At 44.7% G+C, this 24,395-nt stretch overlaps 1 protein-coding gene across 1 annotated transcript in view; it reads right to left on the reverse strand.

The window, feature by feature from the left end:
* Nucleotides 1-2,321: 2,321 nt before the first annotated feature.
* The window catches only part of PTEN (phosphatase and tensin homolog), a 48,950-nt gene continuing 26,876 nt past the window's right edge, over nucleotides 2,322-24,395 (reverse strand). The window contains exons 5-9 of the mRNA XM_036385481.2: nucleotides 22,426-22,664; nucleotides 16,707-16,848; nucleotides 14,140-14,306; nucleotides 7,161-7,385; nucleotides 2,322-5,942 (exon numbers count right to left, since the gene is read on the reverse strand). Of these exons, the coding sequence (XP_036241374.1) occupies nucleotides 5,757-5,942; nucleotides 7,161-7,385; nucleotides 14,140-14,306; nucleotides 16,707-16,848; nucleotides 22,426-22,664 (959 nt within the window). The 3' untranslated portion in view covers nucleotides 2,322-5,756. The remainder of the gene's footprint in view (nucleotides 5,943-7,160; nucleotides 7,386-14,139; nucleotides 14,307-16,706; nucleotides 16,849-22,425; nucleotides 22,665-24,395) is intronic.

Genomic DNA, 24,395 nt, shown 5'->3' on the forward strand with positions numbered 1-24,395 from the left:
AGACCAGACAAACACATCCAGGGTTGTGCAGAGCACCAGGAGCTCACCAAGGCAAACACATCTGCTGAACCTGCACAACCCTGACGTTTCTCAGAGCTGTTCTTCTTTTTTTTTTTTTTTTTTAAAAAAGGCACCCTAAAAGTGTTTTTTCTTGCTAGGTCTTCAGAATAAAGCTTGGTGGACAAAAAGGTAAAAATAAACCACAACCAAACAAATAAACTAAAAAAAAAAAAAACCTAAAAAAACCCAGGCATAAAATAATTACCTGTCCTATACTGCAACACAGAGCAGTGGCTGAGAAGTTTGAAAGCACAGAAGATAGGTGGGAAATGAGAGAAAACACATGGAAAAATGCAAAAACAATGAAATGCCATAAGAAAGCCCAGCTAGGAAAAGGAGCAAAAGAACAGGGAGCAAAAGGCAAAGAAACAAGTAAGGGTTTTTATTTTAATGGGCCCATCAGTTCAAAATAAAGGGATTTTCTCATCTGCCTAGCACAGGACTGTGTAGGAAAAATTAAAAAAAAATAAAAAAAAAAAAAAAAAGAAAGGAGGAGAATTACCAGGGACAGATGTGGAAAGATGGGGTTTGAGAAGACACCAAAGAATGAGGGTGACAAGAAGCCAAAGAAGAACCAACCAGCTGCAGGAAAAACACTTCAAAATTCTCCTACCAACGTCTTTCCTTCTTAAAAGAGTGCAATTTATAGCTCTGCTGCAGCTTTAAAAGAAGACACAATTAATTATTAAGCACCTAGGAAGGGATCTGATGGAACTGAGCTGCTGCTCCCTGGGCTTGGGAAAGCTCAGGCAGGCCCTGGAGCTGGAGGGGCTCAGAGGACATGGAGAGCACAGGGATTGTCCTCTGGGCTGGCACCAGCACCTCCCTGGGAAGCTCTGTCACCACAAGGGTCACCAGAGTGGGAAAAATGAGCATTTTTGCTTAGAAAGCACCTTTAGCTGCTGGGGGCTGGGCCATGGGACTTTCAGTCAATGGGACAAGAGTGAAAAAGTCAAATAAATATAAATCCTCTGCCCATAGCACTTCTCTTCTGTCTCCAGAGCAGAATCTTTTCATAGAGAGAGATCTCTGTATCTACAGAAACTCCTCATCATGTTGAACCCTGTTCAAACCACTCTCCTTTGAGCTTCCTGCCCTTCCTCTGCCTCTTCCCACCCTAATTTCATTTTTTTGGATGCAAACCAAGCTCAGTTGTCAATGTCAACATGCATTGACAGCTTTGGGCAGCAGCACGTGCTGAGGTGCAAACCCCACCTGGCCAACACTGCCCCCCAAACCTCCCCTGTCCCACCAGAAGGGGAGATTTTTGGGGATGCTCAGCCAAACGTGGGCCAGGGCTGGTGTTAGCAGCAGAGGGAAGGATGGAGGAGCGACAAGAGCCACCTGAAGTCACCTCCCCACCCCTCTGAGAGCCCTGCAGGCCCAGGGTAACCCTGGGAACAGGGAACACCTCCTAGGATTGAGGTGCCACTTTAAAATCTGGCTTGGAAACAGCCAAACAACCAGAACCCCAAAATTAGCTACTTGACCTCATCTGAGAGTGGCCTTGATGATCTCAAAGGGCCTTTCCAGCCTCAACAATCCTATGATTCTATAGGGAAAAATGCATCTCCTTGTCAATGTAAAGCTACTTCAGGAAAAGAACTCTCAGGTGGGATTCAGATCTCATTATGCAGCAGATGCAACATTATCTCATTTACAAGGTGAATTTTTAATTAAGTTCTCTTGGAGACTAAACAGAGAATCCCAGACTGGTTTGGGAGGGAGGGGACCTCAAAGTCCATCCAGTGCCATGGGCAGGGACACCTTGCACTGTCCCAGGCTGCTCCCAGCCCCAGAGTCCAGCCTGGCCTTGGGCACTGCCAGGGATCCAGGGGCAGCCCCAGCTGCTCTGGGCACCCTGTGCCAGGGCCTGCCCACCCTGCCAGGGAAGGATTTCTTCCCAACATCCCTCTGGCAGTGGGAATCCATTCCCCTTTTCCTTGTCATCAGTCTGTCTCCATCTTTCCTACAGCTCCTCAGGCACTGGGGACAGGCACAACCACACTGCTTGTGTGGTTTGACGCCCCAGGAGGTGCCCCTGCCCCTCAGCAGGACACCAAAGTGAGGGTCTGACATCCCTGCACACATCTGGAGTTCCACTGCTGCCCTGGTCAAACCTCTGGGACACAGCAGCCTTTGCAGCTGCAGCTCCCTTCCAATCCCTGGATGCACCCTTGGCTCCAAATTCCACAGCTTTACAAGCACAACGTGTGAGCTGTTTGCCAAGCTCAGAACACTGCAATAAAACACCCACACAGTGACAAGAATGAGACTTTAATCAGTTTTAAGTGGAGTTTTAACACTAAGAGATAAAGGGTTGTTAAACACAATAACAAACGGACATCTGATTTGTATGAGGCATTATCCTGTACATGTCATACTTGGTTTTTGTGTATTCTCAGTTACACACAGAGCCACTGTTGCACAGCACAATAGTATTTGAAGAGGCTGAATCAGAGTAAGGCTGCTTAACAGACTGATTTTTTTTTTTCTTTTAGTATCTATATATATATATGCTATATGAAAACAGACTGGAAAATTTGAAGTGGCAGAGAAAGGCAGCTCTGCCAAAACGCTGCAGTTGGAGCCCCTTTTAGTGCACAGTCCCACCCCATCCATCTGCATGCACGACACTTTCCAACAGTATTGAGAAGGTAAACGAGGCACTTCGTGGCAACCACAGGCATCGTTAACATATTGCACACATTTGCTAGGACTAAACATGGAACTTGCACACCAGCATCCTCTTCTTGGATTATTTCAAGGTGGCTTTTTTTTTGTTTTGTTTTGAATTTGGAAAGCTAATTTCGATGCTGCATGTAAACTCCACTTCAGTTTACAATGTGTGCCCCGGGGAGGAATCTGGAGGCTGATTTTGCACAGCTGCCCTGGAGGAGCTGTGGCAAAGATTTCCACTGGGGCTGCCCAAGCCCAGGGGATGCTTCAGGGCCTTTACAGTTAAGCTCTTACCAAAGTGATGCCTTCAAGTAGTTTCAGACATGTAAGCTCTTGCACATCCCAACAGGCTGAAGCCTACAGTCTGGAAACTCAAGGAAAGATTACCTAGAGAATGCAGCTCAAGCTAATTATGAATACTGTCATAAATAAAGTTTTAGTAAGGACTCAAAAACCTTTCAGTCATAGCAATTCTTGTCAACTTCTATGGGGGTGGTAACTGAAATAAAGTATAGGAGAGTATGTATAATATATATTTATATATATAATATATATATATATAATGCCATTTTTCCATTTCCAATGACTACACCATAAAATGTAAGCAAGGCTTCTCAAAGACGTCGAAACATTAAAAAAAAAATTAAAAAAAAAACAAAACAAAAAACCAAAAACCCTCATTCCAACCTTCACATTCCAAAGGAAAAAGAACAGTGCAAAAGCCCATCCTTGCGTCCTGATTCCCGATCCGGCGTCACCGACTGGAGCTGCACCATCCAATCCTGATTATCCAAAGTGGGACACGCAGCACTGCCAAGATCCCAACACTATCCAAGCACGAGCACTTGGCTTTATTTAAGCACAACACAACTTTCAACTGTTATAAACCAGACAGGGTGAAAACATGATTGGAAGGGTAAGAGTTAAAATTCCTGTTCCCAAGGGAAAACCACCTCCTGCTCGTCACAATGAGCACTGAACCTTGATCCATTAAAGTCTAATGAAACCTGTAAGTCAGAACGGATTACCAGCTTTGTTAGAAGTTAGAATCATGAATCTGAGGAGCAGAATTGACCAACAGAAACCAGGTAAGGAAAAAAAAAATCTTTAAAAGCCCTTTACACCTCAGTTTCCCAATTGTAATTAGTGAAAGTCCTGCCTTGTGTGGTTCAAATTCCAACCATTAATGCTGCTGTACAGGGCTCTGACAGATCCCATTCATAATTCTGGCTGAGAACACAGCTCATGAACTTCCATGTCAGCACCAAGAAGTTAATTAAGCAGGGGGATGTGTGTACTACACCCTAAAAAAAAGCATCAATTTGGGGTCAGCTGCTCATGGCCCATTCACATCTGGATGTGCCAGCAGCTGGACTCCTGAGCCACCTCGGGCTGGGCATGACAATCATCCACCAGAAGCCAACTTTGAGCCCTACCCTAGGAACAAATAATCCAACACTGCCACTTGGCTTAGAAAAACAATTTCTTGGGTGGTTTGAGGGGTTGTTTTTGATAGTAATGTATTTGGGACAAGTTCTGCTTTTTAATCTTCATTTACAGCGTTGAGAATTTACTGCAACACTGGTTTCCTGTCTCTGGTGTGTAATGTCCGTTTTTTAAACATTGCAGGTAATGAGTATTCAAGTAAAATTCCCTAACAGTTAATGACTTTTTTTTTTTTTCTTAAAAAAAAAAAGTGTGCAAAACTGCAAAACTCATTGTAATAGAATGTGTAAGGTCAAAGGGGTGGAACGGCTGACAGAGGTTTGATTGAAAAAATGCATCAGAAATCTTCCAAACAAACACTAACCTGGAGAATCTCCAATGACATTTCCTGTGCACCATTACAAAATCTTTTTATATTCATGAGAGGGAAAAAAAAAAAATAAAGCTTGCAAGGCAGCACATGAAGTATTCACAGCAGGAATATGATTGAAAAACTACTAATATAAATGTAAGATGTTGACTGATGTTTTTGCACTAAGAGCATCTGACTTTTAGCACTGGCCTTGATTACACAGGAGATGGAGCAGCCATTACAATTCAGAAAAAAATCCCAATAAATCATTGTCTAATTTGGTAACCATTTGTTTCAAGCTCTTACTTTAGTTGATAGCCTCCACATTTGTATGGTTAAGTCATTGTTGCTGTGTTTCCTTTTGCTGTTTTTTTTTTTTGTTTGTTTGTTTTTGTTTCTCGTGACCCCAATTCCTTGTCTCCCTTCATAGCGCGGGTCTCGTGGGTGTCGTGAAGGTTCATTCCTGTACCCCTAGACAGAATCACTCTCTCTAGCTGCCTTTTCTAGCACCATTACACTTAAAAAAAATGAAAAATGCACAAACAACAAGCAGTGACAGCGGCGACTCCTCACCCATTGTCCCGGATGAATTAGGGCAGCATGCTGAGGAAAGGTGCATGGAACAGCCGGACACGGTACACAGGCCACGCTCCTTTCCGAGCATCACCTTCCAGCCCCCATCCAAAAAACATGCATTAGAATGTAGGAAAAACCTTCTAGAAACATCTCTTAGCCAACTGCAGACTTTTCTGTTGCCACACAAGTGCAAAAAAAGGGGCAGGATGTGAACCTGTAAAAATTTTTTTTTTTTCTTTTCGGTTTTTGAAACTTCGTTTGGTGACAGAACACAAAAGGAAAAATTCCTACGCATACACATTAGGTCTGTCTCCACTTTTATAAAACTGGAATAAAATGGGAAAGTGCCATGTTTATAGTTCCTAATTGAAGTTTTAATGTCCTTTGACACAAAAAGGTATATACATAAGAGCTACGTAACCTTTCTTTAACCCCCCCGACTGGACAAGTGTCAAACCCTGTAGATTTGTAGGGCAAAACAAGATTGGTCAGGAAAGAATTGTTCCTATAACTGGTAATCTGACACTATGTCCTTTTGCCATTTAGAAAGGTCCTTTTTTTTTTCAGTTTATTCAAGTTTGTCTGTCTTCATGTTTTTTTTTTTTTTTGTATGGTTCTTTTTTATCTCTGATAAAAAAAATATTCAGACTTTTGTAATCTGCGTATGCTGATCTTCATCAAAAGGTTCATTCTCTGGATCAGAGTCAGTGGTGTCAGAGTATCTATAATGATCAGGTTCATTGTCACTAACATCTGGTGTTACAGAAGTTGAACTGCTAGCCTCTGGGTTTGATGGCTCTTCTACTGTTTTTGTGAAAAATAGCTTCACCTGGGGAAGGAAAAAACAACATTTAAAAAGGGAACCTGGATTTAACTGAGCAATTTTTAACAGCACAGGTCCTGGCTACCCTGAGTCACACCCGTGCTCCTCTCCCCAGAGAGAGGTTTGCCAGCCCCTCAATTCCAGCCCTGGCAAAGCAGCAGGATTTTCCAGCCCAGCTGCAGGAATTGTGTCTGGCTGAGTGCTCAGGTGCTCCTGAGCTGCAGCAGCAGGACACCCCAGCACACCCTCCTGCCTTCCCCAACTCCCAGAGCACCAGGAGATTGCAGCAAGAGTGCACAGGAGTGAACAAAACCCTCTCTAATGGGTGACTCTTGTGTGGGAAGTCTGACCCAAGCAGTATTCCAAGCTATGACTATTACCTTCAAACGAGCTCTGGCTGATCTTTTATGAGCAAGTCAGAAAATGCTGGAATCTTACAAATGCCTTTTGCATGTTTAAAACAATGCTGGCAATGGCTCATACTCCCCAAAGCTCAAGTGCCAGGGTAAGTAAGGTATTCCCAGAATCACAGGACAGCTGGGCTTGAAGAGACCTCTGGAGATGATCCAGCCCAAGCCCCTGCCCAAGCACAGGAGCATTTCCAGGTGGGCTTGGGATGAATCCAGAGAGGGAAACTCCACACCCTGCCCAGGCAGCTGTTCCAGGGCTCTGCCACACTCATGGAAAGAAGTTCTTCCTCGTGTTGAGGGGGAATTTGTGTTTTAGTTTATGGCCTTTGCTCCTCATCCTGTCACTGGAACAGTGACAGAACAGTGACAGAGCAGCCCCTGGAGATGTCTGTGTGGACTGATGGGATCCCCCCTCAGCCTTCCCTTCTCCAGACTGACCAGGCCCAGCTCCTCTCCTCAGATCATCCTTGTGGCCCCCTGTGCTTCCCATGGAACAGCTGCAAACCAGCTCAGGAGCTCAGTGTGCCCAGCCCACAGCTCAGGCAGGGAAGATGGCACCTGGCCAGCAGCTCTCCCAACCTCTGATGGCTTTGACAAACACCTGGAACAACCTGAAGACTTCAACCCCAGCCTCTCAACATGCATCAGCTCCCCAAAAAGCAGATAAAAGCATAAAGCTCAGAGCTTTGCTAAGTGATGGCAATACTGACACATGAACTCAGCTTCTACACAACAGTTTCACATGGTCCCTCCAAAGGCAAAACAAACAAATCATGCAGCTTTTCAGCTTTGTTCACACATAAAATATACTGACCTTGAAGTTTGGAGAGAAATATCTGTTGGCTTTGTCTTTATTTGCTTTGTCTAGATCGTTTTTTGTTAATGTAAGGATTAAATATTCCTTATCATTATCTGAGCGCTCTGTACTGAAAATACCATCAAGTTCCTGATCTGCAACTAGACTTCCATTTTCTACTTTGTCTGAATTTTCATCCAGTCCTATGAAGAATGTATTTACCCAAAAGTGAAACATTTTGTCCTGGGGGAGGAAGAACACAGAAAACAAGCTTGTTTTAGTATTCACTAATGGCACGTTAATTAGACTGCTATCAGCATCTGGTCAAAAACAGATTTGTAGTATCAGGCAAAACTTGGTTGGACAACAGTATGGCATTTGTTACATTGCATGCAAAGACATTTTCACCACATCTCCTGGACAACACACATAAATCTGCATTCATCAAGCTCAATTTTAACCAATTAAGCTTTTAGAAGTCACTCATAGACAGCTAAGCTTAAAGCTATCATATCTTCAATAAAAGCAGATGATAATAAATTCAATAAACTTAAACTTGCAATCACAAGGCATAAATACATTTATTTTTTGCTCACAACTGGCCAAGCAATCCCTAAACCCAACAGACAACCTGTGTGAACCAGCTGAGGTGAGTAATACTGAATCTCCCCTGTAACAGAAAGCTTGTCTTGTTTTTATACAGAAATAGCTACAACTGAGCAAAACCACAAATCAGTAAAGGATTCATGGGTGCTTCCATGCAGCCAGAGCTTTGCTGAGCAGCACTGAGAGGAAGGCAGAGCCAGTGCCTGCTGTCCTGTCCAGCAGGAAGTTTTTAGGGAGAAGCCAAGGCAGCTGAAGGAGGTTCAGCTCAAGCAGAACTTGAGAGATGACCTTGAGCAGTTTGATTCTCCACTCTGCCACAGCCCCAGCTGCACCAAGAGGCAGGACACCCCAGGTTCCCAGATCCTGAAGGAGAGCCAGCTTTCTGCCAGCCCTGAGCTGCTGTTTCCAAGGTCAGCTCTCCTTGGCACACCAAACCCCTCTCTCTGACTGACACTGAGCTACATCCACTTGCTCTTTACACACAAAATCTGCTCTTTGACTCTGATGTGCCTTTTCAGGCTCAAGATCCAAGGTGCAAATGGCCAGTTCCTCCCACAAGGGTCAGTATTGCTGCTAAAGCTGCAGGGAAAGGAAGCAGAACCTAACATTCCTTGGTATTACACAGAGCACAAACTCACTCCTTCTGAGCTAACTTACATATTTTGGTTTACCAAGGAGCTCTAATTCCAATTTCTTACTGGAAAATCCATGTCCTGCCCTATCTTCCCATTCATCTCTGCTGGTAAGGAAGCAGGGGGGAAATGAGAGGTGGAACAGAAGTGGTTCCAGTGTGTGTGACACGAGCAGGCCTCCTGCTGAAGGCAGTTTGGCACCAGCAAAATACCACAACATTTTCCTGAGCCAATGAAAGAATGCAGGGAAGAGCTGCACTACTTAACTCACACTCATCCTCCTCAAAAATTTATTTCAACAGGATACTGGGAATTCACAAGTGTTCCTCTCTGCCAAAGGTCAGCAGACTCATTTTCAGTATTTTAGGTAAAGCCTACAAAACCACTTCCAGCTTGTCTGCATTTTTGTAAGCACCTGAGAGACCCCAGGACAGAAGTTAAAAATCCAGCCAGGAACACTTCTGGTAGCTGAGTTCCCCACTTCACCACGTGCCTGTCTGCAGCACTTTGGGAATCAAATCTAGCAAATGAGTTGCTTGGGGAGTCTAAAAGATGTTTCCCACTGCCACTGAGTCCCTTCAAGCCACCCCACCTCTGAAGAAGCCTTGCTGGAGCCCTTCCATGGGAGGCAGGAGTTGGCAGGCTCTTGCCAGGCCCTGCTTACACATTTCATACCCTCCTCTTTCCCCAAGAAAAGCCTTAAAAACTCCCTGCCTGGATCTGGAGTTGAGGATGAATATCCTGGGTTCACTCTGCTGATGTCTCTGCCCCAGAGGAAGAAGCAGCAGCCAAAATCTGGGTGAAGACAAGCTCAGGGTACCCCAACCCAGGTTTCTCCTCACCCACACAGTGAGTTCCTCAGAAAAAACTCCAAAGAGATGGAGAGGCTCACTCCTGCTGAGGTCAAACCAGAGACAAGCAGCACTTTCCTGCTGAAACCCCTCTGGTGCTGGCCCCAGTGCCACAGAAGAGGCCCTGGGTGGAATCAGTGCCAGCAGAAGGCAGAGTTTTGTCATGCCTCACCTTCAGCTCCATGAGTGCAGAACCAGGAGGGATTCAGTTGGCACTTCAAGGGCTGGGGGGACTCACAAACCTCTCCCTAGACAGCTTTTAATCTCTGTTCCTCGGGACAAATTTGCAGAGGTCTTCAGGGACTCAAACTAAACACTACAGCTCAGATGAGCTGGTCATTTCTCCTTTTATCTCCCTCCAGCTTTTTAAAGCATCAAGTTATTTTTCTTTCCTTCCCACTGCACAACTTAATTAGCCTAATAAACTGAGTTTATGGGCCTTGGAACATGGCATGGCCACTCAAATTAAGGGAAGACTTGGTCATGTTTTTTGGAATTAGTTCTTAAGGCTGATAACTGTGTCACTGTTTTCACTGAAGAGCAAATCCATTATTCAAAGTGAGGATTTAGCTGAAGCATCAGGACCCAAGATATTTCATGGGAGACAAGGAAGAAAGATGATGTAATATGGGCCAAAGATAGGAATTTTAAAAATCAAGGCATGAACTGAACTCAGGCTTTATATAGCAAATCAAAATACCAGACCAAGTGCTCACATAACACAAGTTAATGAATAGACTTCTGAAAAAAAAAAGTATTAGAGGCTGTTTTTCAATGTGTTTTGCTTCACTTCCAGTTACATCACAGACATCTGTCTTAAAAAAAAAAATAAACCACAGATGTACTTCTTCCCATAACCAAATCTGTGCCATAAATCTCCAGTGCAGTATCAGATGAGACAGAGGCTGATTTAATCCCACAATTCTGACAAACAGTGCTTGTCCCCACCTCGTGCAGTGCCTCACACTGACAGAAAAACATTCTCCACTCTAGAGCTGGTCTCTAGCTGCAGACTGGGATCCAAATCCCAGATTTAAGGCATCAGTCAGGAGTTCCCATGTCCTCCTGAGAGTTTAAGTTTTGCAGAGAGATCCCCAGGCACTCCCAGTGAGTCTGCAGCACCCGCTGAGGGGCTGGGGATGCTCTCCAAGAATGGGGATCTTGGTTCAGCCTGTTCCCCTGATGGAACTTCCTGTACCATTCTGCAGATCAACACTGAGTCTTCTGACATTTTCAGAGTTCATTCCTCAGCGTTTGCTTAACAGCAACTGCCCAAAGTCTTGTTGAACTCTGCGGCACAACTTATCTCTGGGCTGGAGAGATGAAATGCAACTGCTCAAACAATGCTGTCAGCCCTCCCACGCTGGAGTCTGGGGATAAAACACCACTGACTCTCACAAATTAAACCCACATCAACATTTCCCTCTCATTTGTACTGGGAGGACTCCCAAAAAAAGGTCTCCTTCAGCCCCAGGCTCTGGAGGCAGGAAGATGAGGAGATTTCTGCATTATTTTTAAACAGGCTCCCATTGAACCGAGTGATCTAAGGATACTCTGAAATACTTTCAGATTATCGTGTCAACATCAATAACTGGAAGAAAAAAGCTTTGCAGGGATCCATGGAAGCAAAACTAGAGGAAAAAACTACAAAAAAAAACCCCAGCAAAACTACAGCAGCAGTCTGAGATGGACAAACAGTCAAGCTACAAGAAAAAGCCATGTTAAAAAAAAAAAATCCCCCAAATTACAAACTTCTACCCATCAGAAATTCATCCACAGTCACAGCACTTGAGCCTCAAGCCATTTTGTTCTCATGTGGGCATGCATTTCATTCTTGAAAGGAAGTAGCTACAGCTCACTGAAGAAACAGTCTGAGGATAAAGTAAACAACTTGATTAGACAAGAAAAGATCAAGAGCTGGGGACTTCCTAACTGATACCAGGTGGCAGAAACCATGGAAGGGATGAACTTTTCCAGAGCTGTCAGCCCTGTACCAATGATCCTGTGGCTGAGGTCAGCTCCCAAAAGCCACTGAATTTGCCTAAATTAACTTTTGCCATTAAAAGAAAGGACATGTGGCTGCTTTAAATCTCACACTGACCCTACAACCTTAGGTGTCTGCAGTCATTTAGGTTTGGTCTGGTTTATGGATAATAATTTTATCCAAAATTGAGGAGGGCCCTCCTTACAGAGAGCTCTGCAGATAATGCTGTTCTTCAAAGGATTGGGAAATTTGGGAGCAAATACAGGTGAGGGAATCTGGGGCACTTCAGCTGAGATCAGTGTTATCAAACACCAAACCAGAGCCAGGACAAAAAGCTTTCTCCATCTCCAGAGATGAGACACAGCCATTCTCCAGCCTGAGGTTCAGAATGGAGCAGGAATTACACTTTTAATTGATATTATTAGGTTTTTTATTATGCTAAAGTTAAAATGCACACTGGTCAATATGGGGTGTCTTTAAGACTTCTTTAGCTACCTCTGATCTGCTAACAGAAAATCTGTGAAGAACAAGAACCAGTGACAGGCAACAGACTTAAAATTCCACTTTTCATAAACCTGGTTAATAAAGCAGAATCTCTGAAAGATAAGATGCTGTTGCTCCTAATTATGCTGCTTCTCATTAATTAGGTGATCATTGCATAAATGGATCTTTAAAATACCAGTCTCCACAGTGGAGGGTCTTCAGTTTTGGGTAAAGTTGTGTAGCTAGTTGATAGAGAAAAGTAACAGGAGCAGATGTGGAACAGCTGGACAGAGAAATGTGTTCAGTTTGAGCCAAGGTAGGATCTTCTGGCACCAATGGTCCCCTCTGCCCTGATCTCACCTTATTCACTTTATGCAACAACCTGTGCAAGGACCATGTGGAAGGATCAGCTCCTGAGTTTGCAGCAGAGCAAACAGAGGTGATCTTACCACAACTGTGGAACATCTCACACCTATTTTCTTCTGTCCTCCATTCATACTGAAAGCTGAGACAATAAGACACTTGATTCAACAGATATTTTAGAGAGATTATCAAGGTGTTTTTTTAACTAGTTCATGAAGGAGCAGTTTCCATCTCAGAAAAGTTTGCAGATGGGAAAAGAACCACCTTTACCATTTCTTTGGCTCTACCTGGCCATAAACACTGAGAAACTGAGCACCTCTGCACTACCTGTAATCCACAGAACCCAAACAGTTTGGGTATTTGATAAGAATAGACAAAAAGGAAAAAAAACAACACCAAAAAAAAAACCCCAACAACCAGCTACTCAGAATTGACAAAGATTCTTAAGAAATGAAACCACACTCTGACTCTCTGAAATGAAACTCCAGCACAGAAATGCTCCTGCTGTGGTTCTGCACTTCTACACCCTCCTGAAGACCCAACTCACACTGCACAAACTGTGGGTGCTCATGAGGGGCTCTCACTACAGAGTCTCAGCATCTCAGTGCTCTCTGCAAGGGGTAAAACAAATTTGAAAACAAATCTCCAGGGCTAAAACAAAACAGCAGTTTGTTCCTGGGGCTGCAGAGCCAAGATCCTGAGCTGCACACTGGTGTTTCAGGGATGGGCAGGGCAGCACAGCACTTCCCATCAGGTCTGTCTGCAATCCATGTGTTACTGGAGATGGCAAGGAACAATAAACTCACAGCTCAGATAGGAGAGGGGAGATAAATGTCTCAGATGTTGGGGCTTGGCATCAGCTCCTCCCTGCATCCTCATGTTCAGCCCACAGTACTCAGCTGGGTGCTCCTGCAGAAGCCTCTTCTCAGAGCTGGCTGCTTGCATGTCAATAATCTCAGCTTGGAAACTGAATTTCTACTTTTGAAATACTTTTACAGCCTCTGTACTGCACATAACTGCACTGACCAACTAAAACATCTCCTCAAACGGGCAGAGAAGGAAAACAGGGCCACTAAGGAACTGTCCAGAAACTTCTACAGACAGCAGCATCTGAGTTAAACTTGTTCACACAAGCAAGCCCACACAACAGTGTGCGTGTTCACTCACACACAGCTGGCAGGTACAACCTGGGTGCACAGCTCTGAGTGATGTTACCTCATCACTTCTCTTCTCCTGATCCACTTGAGCATTTCTTCCTTTTATGAACTCACTCACTGAATGCTCTGAAATCTTCTAACCTCCACTCAACTGTGAGGAACTACTGATGAGGAGTTTTAAATAGCAAATATCAAGGTTGCCTTTAATCAGCACGGTCTCACATCCTCACCTTTCAGTCTGGTAGATCCAAAGTGGCTCCACAACCACCAGAACTAGAGAAACTCAAGAATTTAGCTTTAAGAACTGGCTAACTTTGCTTTCAAAGTAAGTCCTAGGTTAATTTTTATTTTTTTTTTTCCACAACTGAGACCCTAATAAAATCCTCAGCTCAGAGGGAATTCTCTAAACCTCTCATGTCAAGGCACTGCAGCTGGGAACAGAGAGGTGGTGAAGAGATTGCAGAGATACTTTTACAAAGTGCGTGGGAACTCAATTATCTCAGAAATTCAGCTAAATTTGACAGATGGGTACAAATCAGCCAACAGCACAGACAGGATCTTCTGTGCCTGCTCAAACCTCAAGAAAATTTAGTGAAGAAAACAGCTGGAGTTAACTTGCTCAGTATGCAAGTCTATTTTTAGAAGGTGAATGTTTCTTCCTCAATTAGATTACTCACTACTACCCAAAAGACTGCAATACAGACCTCAGGATCATTTTTACCCAACCTTTGTACTTAATCTCACAACTCCCCAAACATCCAACTTTCATTTTGTGGTCCATTGGTTCCTTGGGAAAACCAGACATCAAAGAATTAAACGCCGTGATTCCACATCCCTGAAAAATAACCAACATCCCAACCCCCAAGCATCAGGGGCTGGCTTGACAACATTTTTCAGAAAAAAAAAAGCAAGGAAACCAACCTTTTTCAACATCTTGTTCTGTTTGTGGAAAAATTCCACTTTGATATCACCACACACGGGCAGAGGTTGAGGGAATTCAAAGTACATGTACTTGTCTTCACGTCGTGAGGGTCCTGAAGGGGAGGTGAATATCTTTACCTTTAGCTGGTACACCACAAACTGAGGATCTGTGGGACAAAACAGAGTGGCACTTGGTGAGAAAAACCTCCAAAGTGGCAAACAAACCCCCACAACATTGGTAGCAGAAATAAAATCGTGGGCTATGATGTTGTCAAAGTTAGCTAAATTTCTCTTAAGGGTTTGACACCACAGGGGATCAAACTTTGCCAGATGCTACTGGAAACAGCCTTGAGACTTCTGTCCTTCATGGCAATACTTTCAGGCCACTAGGGAGTTCCTAAAATGTTATTTCTTTTGAATATAATGACTGTAAAATGTGAATTACTTGAGTGTTCCTTGCATTTTCCCCCTCCTCTCTATTACACAGACCAAAGTGAGAGGTTTTATTCTCTCTCACCTCTTCTTCCAGCTGTTGGCTGGTCATGTCAGCACAAACTGACTCTAGGCTTACACAAATAAAGTAAAACAAGGACAAAACTGAACTGAAAACCAATCAGAAGAGCCTAAAAGCTGGTCCTATAAATCACCAGCACCAGAGAAGTGCCAGCCATGGCATCACTTCCCCAATGAAATCTGATGGGGTAACACTGAAATTAAATAAAAGGAGGTTTTGGTCCAGTTTAGGAAGAGGTGCTTTGGAAATGGTCAGGTCAGACACAGCCCAGTAGAGCTGCTAAACACACCCACAGTGTGCTGCTGAAGGGCCCAGGGATGACACCATTACTGGCAGGCTCAGAGAATCCAGAATGGCTTGGGTTGGAAGGACCTTACATCCCATCCATTCCCACCTCTGCCATGGGCAGGGACACCTTCCACTGTCCCAGGCTGCTCCAAAGCCCCAAAATCCTGGCCTTGGGCACCTCCAGGGATCCAGGGGTAGCCCCAGCTGCCCTGGGCACCCTCCCAGGGAACAATTCCTTCTGTATCTCACCTGAATTTCCCCTCTGCCAGTGTCAAGCCATTCCCCCTGTTGATCACCAGAGCTCCTGTTGCAGGATTCCTCTCCAGCTTCCCTGTAAACCCTCCAGACCCTGGAAGGTGCTGTGAGGTCTCCACACACCCTTCTCTTCCTGCCCTTATCTGCCTCAAGCCCTCAGAGCTGTGAAACTCTGTCACCCCCTCGTTCAGCCCTAGGGGCTGGGCTCTGCCCTGTCAGTGCCTTCAGAGCAGCAGAATGATACCAAGGAAGGCAGAGTCAAAGTTACCAGGTTGGTAAAATTGCTGCCAACACAACTAAAGACACAACACCATCGATTTCACATTCTGAAAAATCACTGAGAACTCCAAAGAAACTTAAAATATTGCAGCATACAACTGCTGAGCTTGACAGTTATTTTATCTTCTCAGGTGCTTGGGCAATCTGTTGTCTGTCCCAACACCCTCCACCATGGACACACAAGTCAGCACTCACTTGAGCAGTTCAGCCTCAAAAACACAGCCCAGTTCATCCAAAATATGAAATAAGTGGTAATTGCAGAAACCTGTAACCTGCACACCTCTTCCCTAAGGCAGAGGGATTTTGGCAGAGGCTCCTCCCTCCCTCCTCCTGTACAGGCTGACAAGCTGCTCCATTGTTTCTTGTGTGTGTTACATGTTCAGGTACTGCCTCACAACAATATTAACAGGGCAATTTTAATCAAAGCCACAGGAGGCACTGGAATTAATTACACATTGCTGTAATCCCCAAAGCAAAACCATCAGATTTTTTCCACCACCAAAAACCAAGCACGCAACACAAGGCAGTCACTGCCCTGTAACACAGCCCACAGGACAGAGCAGAATTTGTTTTTGTATTTCAAAACTTCACAAAATCTGCTGTTCCTCACTAACACAGTGTATCAGCAGATGAGATTAATCATTTACAGGTGTATTAATGCTTTAAAAACTTCCACATAAAGAAAAGTTTATTCCAGAGTTAATTAGGTATTTACCCAGTTGAACTGATTCATTTATTTTTTTTTTTTGGAACATCATGGGAAGAATGATGTTGCTGCATTGGAAGCCAACATGCCATTAGGCAAATGTTTTTCAGTAATTCATGTTTCCCAAGAGTTGCTGTGTTTAAAAAAAAAAAAAAAAGGAGTTTTTTCATAAAAGTAAGGAACAAATACCCAAATGTACATAAAATGGTGGCGTGGATGTGGCACTCAGTGCTCTGCTTTGGGTGACAAGGTAGGGATTGGGCACAGACTGGACTCAATCTTGGAGGTTTTTTCCAGATGGAATCACTTCTTTTCAAACCATTAACACACTTGCATGTAGTAAAATAATCCTGAGTGCTTCACAGCCTACACCTGGGAGATCCCAGAGGACAGAGCCCACAAAGATTTTGGACTGTGAGGTGTTTCCATGTGATTTCCTCCAAGATGTGCAGCTCTGGGTGCCATCACCCCATCCCAAATGCCACCAGGCTCCCCAGCAGAGGTGGAAGGGCTGCTGGTACTTACTGCAAGTTCCGCTGCTGAACATGGGAATTGTTTCAAACATCATCTTGTGGAACAGCAGTGCCACTGGTCTGTAATCCAGGTGATTCTTTAACAGGTAGCTATAGTAGTACACGTAGCGTCTCTGACTGGGAATTGTCACTCCCTAAACAGAGGGAAAACAAGGGTTAAAAACCTTGGAGCAGCATCACTGAAGGGTTCCTGCTCATCACCTCCAGTCCAAGGAACAGCACCCAGAGCAGGGCACTGCTCTGCCAGCTACTCAGGGCATGGAGCACCTGTGCCACCAGGAAAGGCTGAGGGAATTGGGATCCCTCAGCCCAAAGAGGAGAAGCTTTGGGGTGACCAAACTGTGGCCTTGCAGTGCCTGGAGGGGCCAACAAGAACCATGGAGAAGGAACCTGGACAAGGGGGAATGGCTTCCCACAGCCAGAGGGGATATTGGAAAGAAATCCTGCCCTAGGAAGGTGGTGAGGGCCTGGCACAGGGTGCCCAGAGCAGCTGTGGCTGCCCCTGGAAGTGTCCAAGGCCAGCCTGGGATAGTGGAAGGTGTCCCTGACATGGCAGGAGAGCTGAACAACCTGGCTCCTGCTCACCACCTCCAGCCCCAAGAGCAGCTCAGTCACTGCTGAGCAGCACCAGAGCAGGGCACTGCTCTGTCAGCTACTCAGGGCATGGAACACCTCTGCCACCAGGAAAGGCTGAGGGAATTGGGATCCTTCAGTCCAGAGAGGAGAAGCTTTGGGGTGACCAAACTGTGGCCTTGCAGTGCCTGGAAGGGCTGCAGGAAATATGGAAAAGGAACCTGGAGTGACAAGGACAAGGGGGAATGGCTTCCCACAGCCAGAGGGAATATTAGGAAGAAATCCTGCCCTAGGAAGGTGAGCAGGCCCTGGCACAGGGTGCCCAGAGCAGCTGTGGCTGCCCCTGGAAGTGTCCAAGGCCAGCCTGGGACAGTGGAAGGTGTCCCTGACATGGCAGGAGAGCTGGAACAACCCTCTGAAGTCCCTTCCAACCCAAACCCTTCTGTGATTCTGTGCTCTCCAAACACCCATGTCCAGCAATGAAGCAAAGAATGCAGATTTTTCTTATTTCTTAAAAACAAACACCACAGACAGCCTGAGGGTCATGTCAAAAATAGTCTCATGCTGCTGCTTTTTTAGGGATGTAGAGCAAAAAAATGTTTAACAAGAGGTGCCTTGAACATACTCAAACTTTAAAGCACCACTACATTTAGGAATTCTAAAATCAACCACTACAGCCATTACATTTTGACAGGATTTTAAATCAAAAGACTAATGTTTGCTAATATCACTGTACTCCAGACTGGTGCTGCCTTCTCTTCATAAAACATCCTGGAATATTTTCCCAAAAATGTGGAAAGTTTCATTAAAACAGGCCCAACAGGCCAAAGTGTTCAAACTCTGAGGTAAACATTTGCTTTGAGAGCATAAAACCTAAGGATGTTTTTATTACTGATTTTAAATCAGCTGAAAGCTTAAATAAGGGAAAAGTTTCAAAGCTTTTGGAGCCAATACTTTCAAGTAAAACTGACAGAGATGAAAAATTGTTTTATTTCCCAGAAAATGCACGACATGGTCTAGAACAACCTGTAACTCCAGATTTGCAACAGCATCAGTAAAGAATCTTTCTGATTAAAACTGAATGTGGAATTGGAATAAACTGGAGAAAAACAAAGATTTTTCATACACAAATCTGTGAGCATTTGGTGACATAACCTAGACCTCATCTTTCTATAAACTTTTCGTTTCACCTCACAACAGCCAGGAGCTAAGAGTGCTTTTAATTTAGTAAATCTCTATTATGCACACATGAAAATAGTCACTTCCTGCCATTTTTTTTTAATGTTGATTATTATGTCTCCTTATCACTTGAGCTGCTTCTAAACTACACAAAAGCCCTTTCCCTGCAGCATTTGCACAATGACCTTCCCAAGCAGCCTTGTACACTGGCCCTGCTTTTGGCTCAGATGTCCTCAGTGCTTATCACACCCACTCCTTAAAGGAGCTCTAAAGTTCTCCTTCCTGGGATCTGAGCCTCAGGACTGAGCAAATGCCAGCCCCAGCAGTGCTTGCCAGGGCTGCCAGGAAAGCAGAGAGGTGAGGAGAACACATTCCTCCCTGCCCAGAGCTTCTTCAGGCCATAATGGATGTGTCCTGAGGAAAAACCCCAGGACGAGCAAGGCTGGGACCAGAACCCAGGTAACATTTTCACACTGAGAGAGAGTCAAAACGACAGCAAAGCACAGCCAGGTTTTGTCCAACAGGGCAGTTTCAGCCCTGCAGCCACAGTCTGACTCCCTGGAGACACAGCCCTTAGATCCTGAGACCCTAAAACCCTAAAAGCAGTCCCACTGAGGCAGAACTCAGAGTTCTCCATTTCCAAAGGTCTGGATTCCAAGCAGAACACTTTCCTAACAAACTAACAATACTCCATGGGGTGCAATCAAGCAGCACTCACTTTTACTCCAGAAAAATAAGGACAGGGAAGTAGTTCAAGCTTGTATTTCCCATCTATCACCACCACAATTTTTAAATGCATGTGAGATAAGCTGCTCTGGTCCCTATGCAAGAGCTTCCCAAACATTGTCAGGTTCTCCTCTCAATATAGCACAGGCAGGACTATGAAGAACAAATATTTTGGAAACAATATTGCCACAGTCCCTTCAGAACAGACCCTACTGTGAGGGTGAAGCTGCAGCCTCAGAGCAGCAGGTGTGGCAGAGGTTGGCACCTGAGCGTGTCCCCCAGACAGACACCCCCAGTGATGAGCTCTGACACCAGCCATGGGAACTCTGCCCTGCTCACAGGGTCATTCTGAGGCTTCCTCACACAAACTAATTGGGTTTCACTTCCTGTTCTGTCACAGCAACACCACAGAAACACAGCATGGTCTGGGCTGGAAGGGACTTAAAGCCCATCCAGTGTCACACCATGGCCAGGGACACCTTTCCCTGTCCCAGCTGGCTCCAAACCCCAATGTCCAACCTGGCCCTGGGCACTGCCAGGGATCCAGGGGCAGCCACAGCTGCTCTGGGCACTCCCAACCCTCTGGGGCAGAATTCCTTCCCAATATCCCATCTAACCCTACTCTGCCAGCATGAAGCCATTCCCCTTGTCCTGGTCCTCCAGGCCCTTGTAAAGAGTCTCTCTCCATCTTTCTTGTCAGCTCCTTCAAGTACTGGAAGGCCACAGTGAGGTCACCCCAAGGCTTCTCTTCTCCAGGCTGAAGAACTCCAATTCTCTCAGCCTTTCCCCATAGGAGAACTCTTAGGAGCCATCCTTGAAAATAAAACTCCATGGTGCTCAAAGAATGCTCCTGAGTGGATCATCTCCAGCACTTGAACAGCTGATCCCTATCCTCTGAGCTGCTTTCCAAGCCTAATCCTCACCACAAAACCCTCCAAGGCAGAAGCAGGAATAAATAAAGACCTTCTCCAGCTGTGGGAAGGTAAGCTGCCAGCCTTTGTCACCACAGTAGTGTGTCAGTATCTATCATCAGAAAAAAGTGGGATAAACTAATCACTTCAAACACTGGAAGCAGCAGCTTCTTTAGCTTCTTCTTCCTCAGCTCTGACAACAAATACTGGTCTTTATCCCATTTCAGCAAACCCTTTGTCTCCTTTGGTTCAAAAGGAAAATAAAAGTCACTCTTGTTCTACAGTGGTGGAGCCAGACAGACACAACCATGCAGCCCACACTTCCTAATCTTCACCACTCCCTTCTTCTGACTAAGCTCCCCCCACTACAAAGAGTTTCAGAAGCCAAAAGAGGCAGCTTGTAGAGGAAATAAAATACCCCAGGAGAGGCTTTGCTCAGAGACAGCCTGGGCTCTGCCATGTCTTGTTGCCCAGCACAGAAACAGCAACTCTGAGCTTCACCTCCACCAACTCTCACTTGATGGTGCAAAGGCCTCCCTGGAGCTGCCTTTCCCAGCAGGCACTTGGGAAAAGCTGGCTCCAGAAGTACTCAGGGCTGTGCTCTTGACCAATTAGTCACACTTCCTCTTGCAATTAGACTCACACTTCCTGCCAGCACAGCAGCACTCTGCTCTGAGCATTAATGGCAGCAGGGATTGGAGCTGAGCTGTTCTCAGCAGCTACAGGTGCAAAGTTGTCCTTGCTTTAAACCAAGAAAATCTGGTCCCTGTTAAAGCCAGTTTTCCTTTATCATATCTGTGTTGGCCCAAAAAGAAAGAAAAAAGGCATTTGCTTGTGCCTTTGTGCAAACAGCTCTTTTGATGCCTCATTGACTTTGAATTGAGGAAGTCAGTTATACAAAGGTGTGGTGAAATATCAAATCAGAGAGCAGCACTTGACATATAACACTGAAATATGGGCCACAAGGGAAGGAAAGGCTCCAGAAACCTGCACTGCAATACCAGTTTATAAACACTGCTGAAGGATTATGTGAATCACATGCTGCCCACTGGCCACATCAAGATAACCAAGCTCAAGTGGAGCTGGGAAGGGAAAAAAATTCAACTCTTGCAACCAAAACAAGTTGCTGGTTCCAGACAGTATTTACAGTCAGGTAAACAAGGCTCTCCCTACTCCTGTTTGCTGAGTTCTCCCTCCCCTCCAAGATGCCCAAGTACCCTGGGGTACTGACAAACACCCAGCTTGCAGAAATACAAGCTTCTTTTCACAAAGGGAAACTGAGGCACAGCGTTTCACTGTGTATTTGTTCAGTTCTGTAGTTTTCATGCTGCTTTCTCCAGCTCTGGAGGTAACCCTTATCAGCAGGAGTGATCTACTCTGTTTATCCAGCACACTGCTCATTCCTAGCCTCTCTCATGCACTTTTACCAAAAGCCACAAAGTTTTGATGGGAAACCTTGATCTTGTCTCCACTCCCAACATGACACCACAACCAACTCAGTCCATGGAATAACAGCTCCACCTTGTCAGCAGAGCAGACTGAGGAGCTTCTTGCTCCTTCCAATGACTTAACAGGCAAATTCTAAAATTCTTTATGTGACATTTATGCTCTCAAGAGCTTTCAGACACGAAGCTCTTCTTATTGGAGATCAACACACTGAGATGAATCCTTTGTGTAAATACTGCAGGAACAGGGAGAGCTCTGTGCTTGAGGAGGTTGAAACTGGCCTGCAGGGATGATCCCCCTGGGATGCTCAACCAACACACTCAGGGAAATAATGGAAGATGAGCAGGGAAACTTGCTAAAATGACCTTAAAAGTCACATCTTATCTTAGGAGAAGATTTCAAATAAGGAGGTTAAATTCTCATTAATGAGGCCTAACCCTGCCTGAAAGGTCCTTAACTACCCTTTACAGACAAGGGGTAATGGGATATTCCCCTATGCATCTCCAAGCCCCACCAGAGCAGTTAAGGGACCCTGAGGAGATGAACAACTCATCCATTCAGGCAAAAATCAGCTGGAACAATCCTCTCATTTGGGCTGAAAATGCTGAATGAGAAAATTCACTGCCCCTTTGGTTTTCAGCAGAACAGTGTTGAAAAAGCCATTTAAAATCAACTGTCCAGGTCTTCTTGGACAGGACATGTTAAAATCAGGTTTAAGGTTGTAACTAAAGCTTTTCCATTTCCAACTGCACTGATCCAATCCTACTGGAGCTAAATCAGACAACACAACTTAAAGGGTTTGAGCATCAAATGGATCTCAAGGAGGAAAAAGCAGCAAGTTTTAGGTAGAGGGGCAGAAGAACAGCAACAGCTCACCTTCTTGTCTCTGGTCCTTACTTCCCCATAGAAATCTAGGGCTTCTTGGGCCCTTAAAAACTTGCCTCGATGCAACAAATAAGCACAAATCATTACACCAGTTCGTCCCTTTCCAGCTTTACAGTGGATTGCTGCCACATGATTGTCATCTTCACTTAGCCACTGGTCAAGATCTTCACAAAAAGGTTTGATGAGCTCCAGCTGTGGTGGGTTATGGTCTTCAAAAGGGTACTGTGCAACTGCAGGGAGAAGGAGGAGTTCATCAGAACCTCAAAAGGCAAAGCAAGTTCAGGTCACCTTTGTGACAAGCATGTAAAAATTAAGTTATTCAATCACAGCCCCCCCTCATCTCAGATATTTCACATAAATCTCACATAATTCCAGTATTATTCAGTGTATCATAAGCAGACATTTCTCCATTCATCTGTAAGCAGGCATCCTGCTCCATGGAGCAACTATGTCACACCTCTATAGAGCTGAGCTGCACAGGCTCTGTAATGTGAATTTTCCAGAATTTAAGAGCGTGCTGGCACACAGAATAACCTTGTGAAAAGCCATTACTCCAGCAATAATTAAACTACCTGCTGAGAGAGAACAAGGCCAGGCCTCAGTCACTGAGCAGACAACAGGAACTTTGCTGAAAAATTATTGAACATGGCTGGGTCTACATTGGGAATAAAGTTTCCAAATCTGCTCAAAGGCCTTGTGAAACAAAAACCTGCCATTTCCATATTTCAAAAATGGTAACTGGGAGAGAAACCTCAGGTAATGCAGTGGCAATGCTTATGGGTTTAGAGTCAAAGCACTGAACAATGCTGTCCTTTCTGATATGGGTGTATTCACACACACTTTTCCATCTAGGGATGAAAAGAATTTCCAGCGATGCAGGAAATGCAAGAAAACTCAAGAGAGCTAAAAATAAGCATTAAGCAGAGAGAAGCACCCAAACTTCTCCCACCTCAGATCAGATGAGGGACAAGATCACCCTGACCAGCAGAACCACACACAATGTTCTGGTTTCAGCAGAACAGCACTTGATGAAAGCACACCCCAATTCTCCACCTACAGCCTTGGGATCTTACAAACACAACTCTGGGACACTTCAAAATTCTCAGCTAGAAAAACCATTTCCTTTTCTGGGCTAAAAATGAATACATTTCATTTTTTTGGCAAGTGTCTATACTGGTTTCGTAAGCAGCACTCTGTAGTCACACATGCAAGGCTCCTTTTGATGAATCCCCAAGGACTCCAAGAGCACAAGTGAGGGATGAAGTTATGGAACTGCTGAAGGACTGCAGGACACAGTCCACAGCCTTTTGGTTTTCAGACTGTCCCCTTCATCTCCAGAACAAATGGGGAAGCTGAGAAATGATCTTTGCTAAAGAGGCAACACAACATGAACACGTGAACTCTTTCACATGGAAGATCCAAAGGCTCTCCAAATGATGCCCAAAGTTTTATGTGAAATTAAAGATGGAATTTATTTAGAAATCTCTAAGAAAAGAAGCTGCATAAATGCTGAAAATTTGTCTGTACAGCTTTGAGTTTATCACAACTACAGCCAGCAAGGTTTCCATGAAAAGGGGAGTGAAGGAGTCCTGAAAGAACAGCCTGAAAACTCCCAAGTAGTCACAGGATGCTGAAGATGCTCTCAAAAGTTCTGGAATCAATGGCAAAACTTGTGATAGTTTCTTCAAAGCTGGAGTGAGAAGATGAACTGGATGCCTGGGATGGTGTGCAGGGATTAAGAGGAAGGAAACATTAAGCTGCACAGTCTTGAGCAGGGCCTTGAGAAGGTGCAGCTCTCCATGGATTTTGATTCCTTACAATGGAGAATAATCCTGCTTGCCCTCTCCCAGGCCCTACACATTGCAAGAAGCAATAGCACATTAGAAGAGTTTAAAAAAAGAAAATCTGTGGCAAAGCAGAAGACAATTCTAACATGAAAGGATTTCAGAAACTGGAAAAAC

This window comes from Molothrus ater, chromosome 8 (assembly GCF_012460135.2).
Source record: "Molothrus ater isolate BHLD 08-10-18 breed brown headed cowbird chromosome 8, BPBGC_Mater_1.1, whole genome shotgun sequence".
Lineage (NCBI taxonomy): Eukaryota > Metazoa > Chordata > Aves > Passeriformes > Icteridae > Molothrus > Molothrus ater.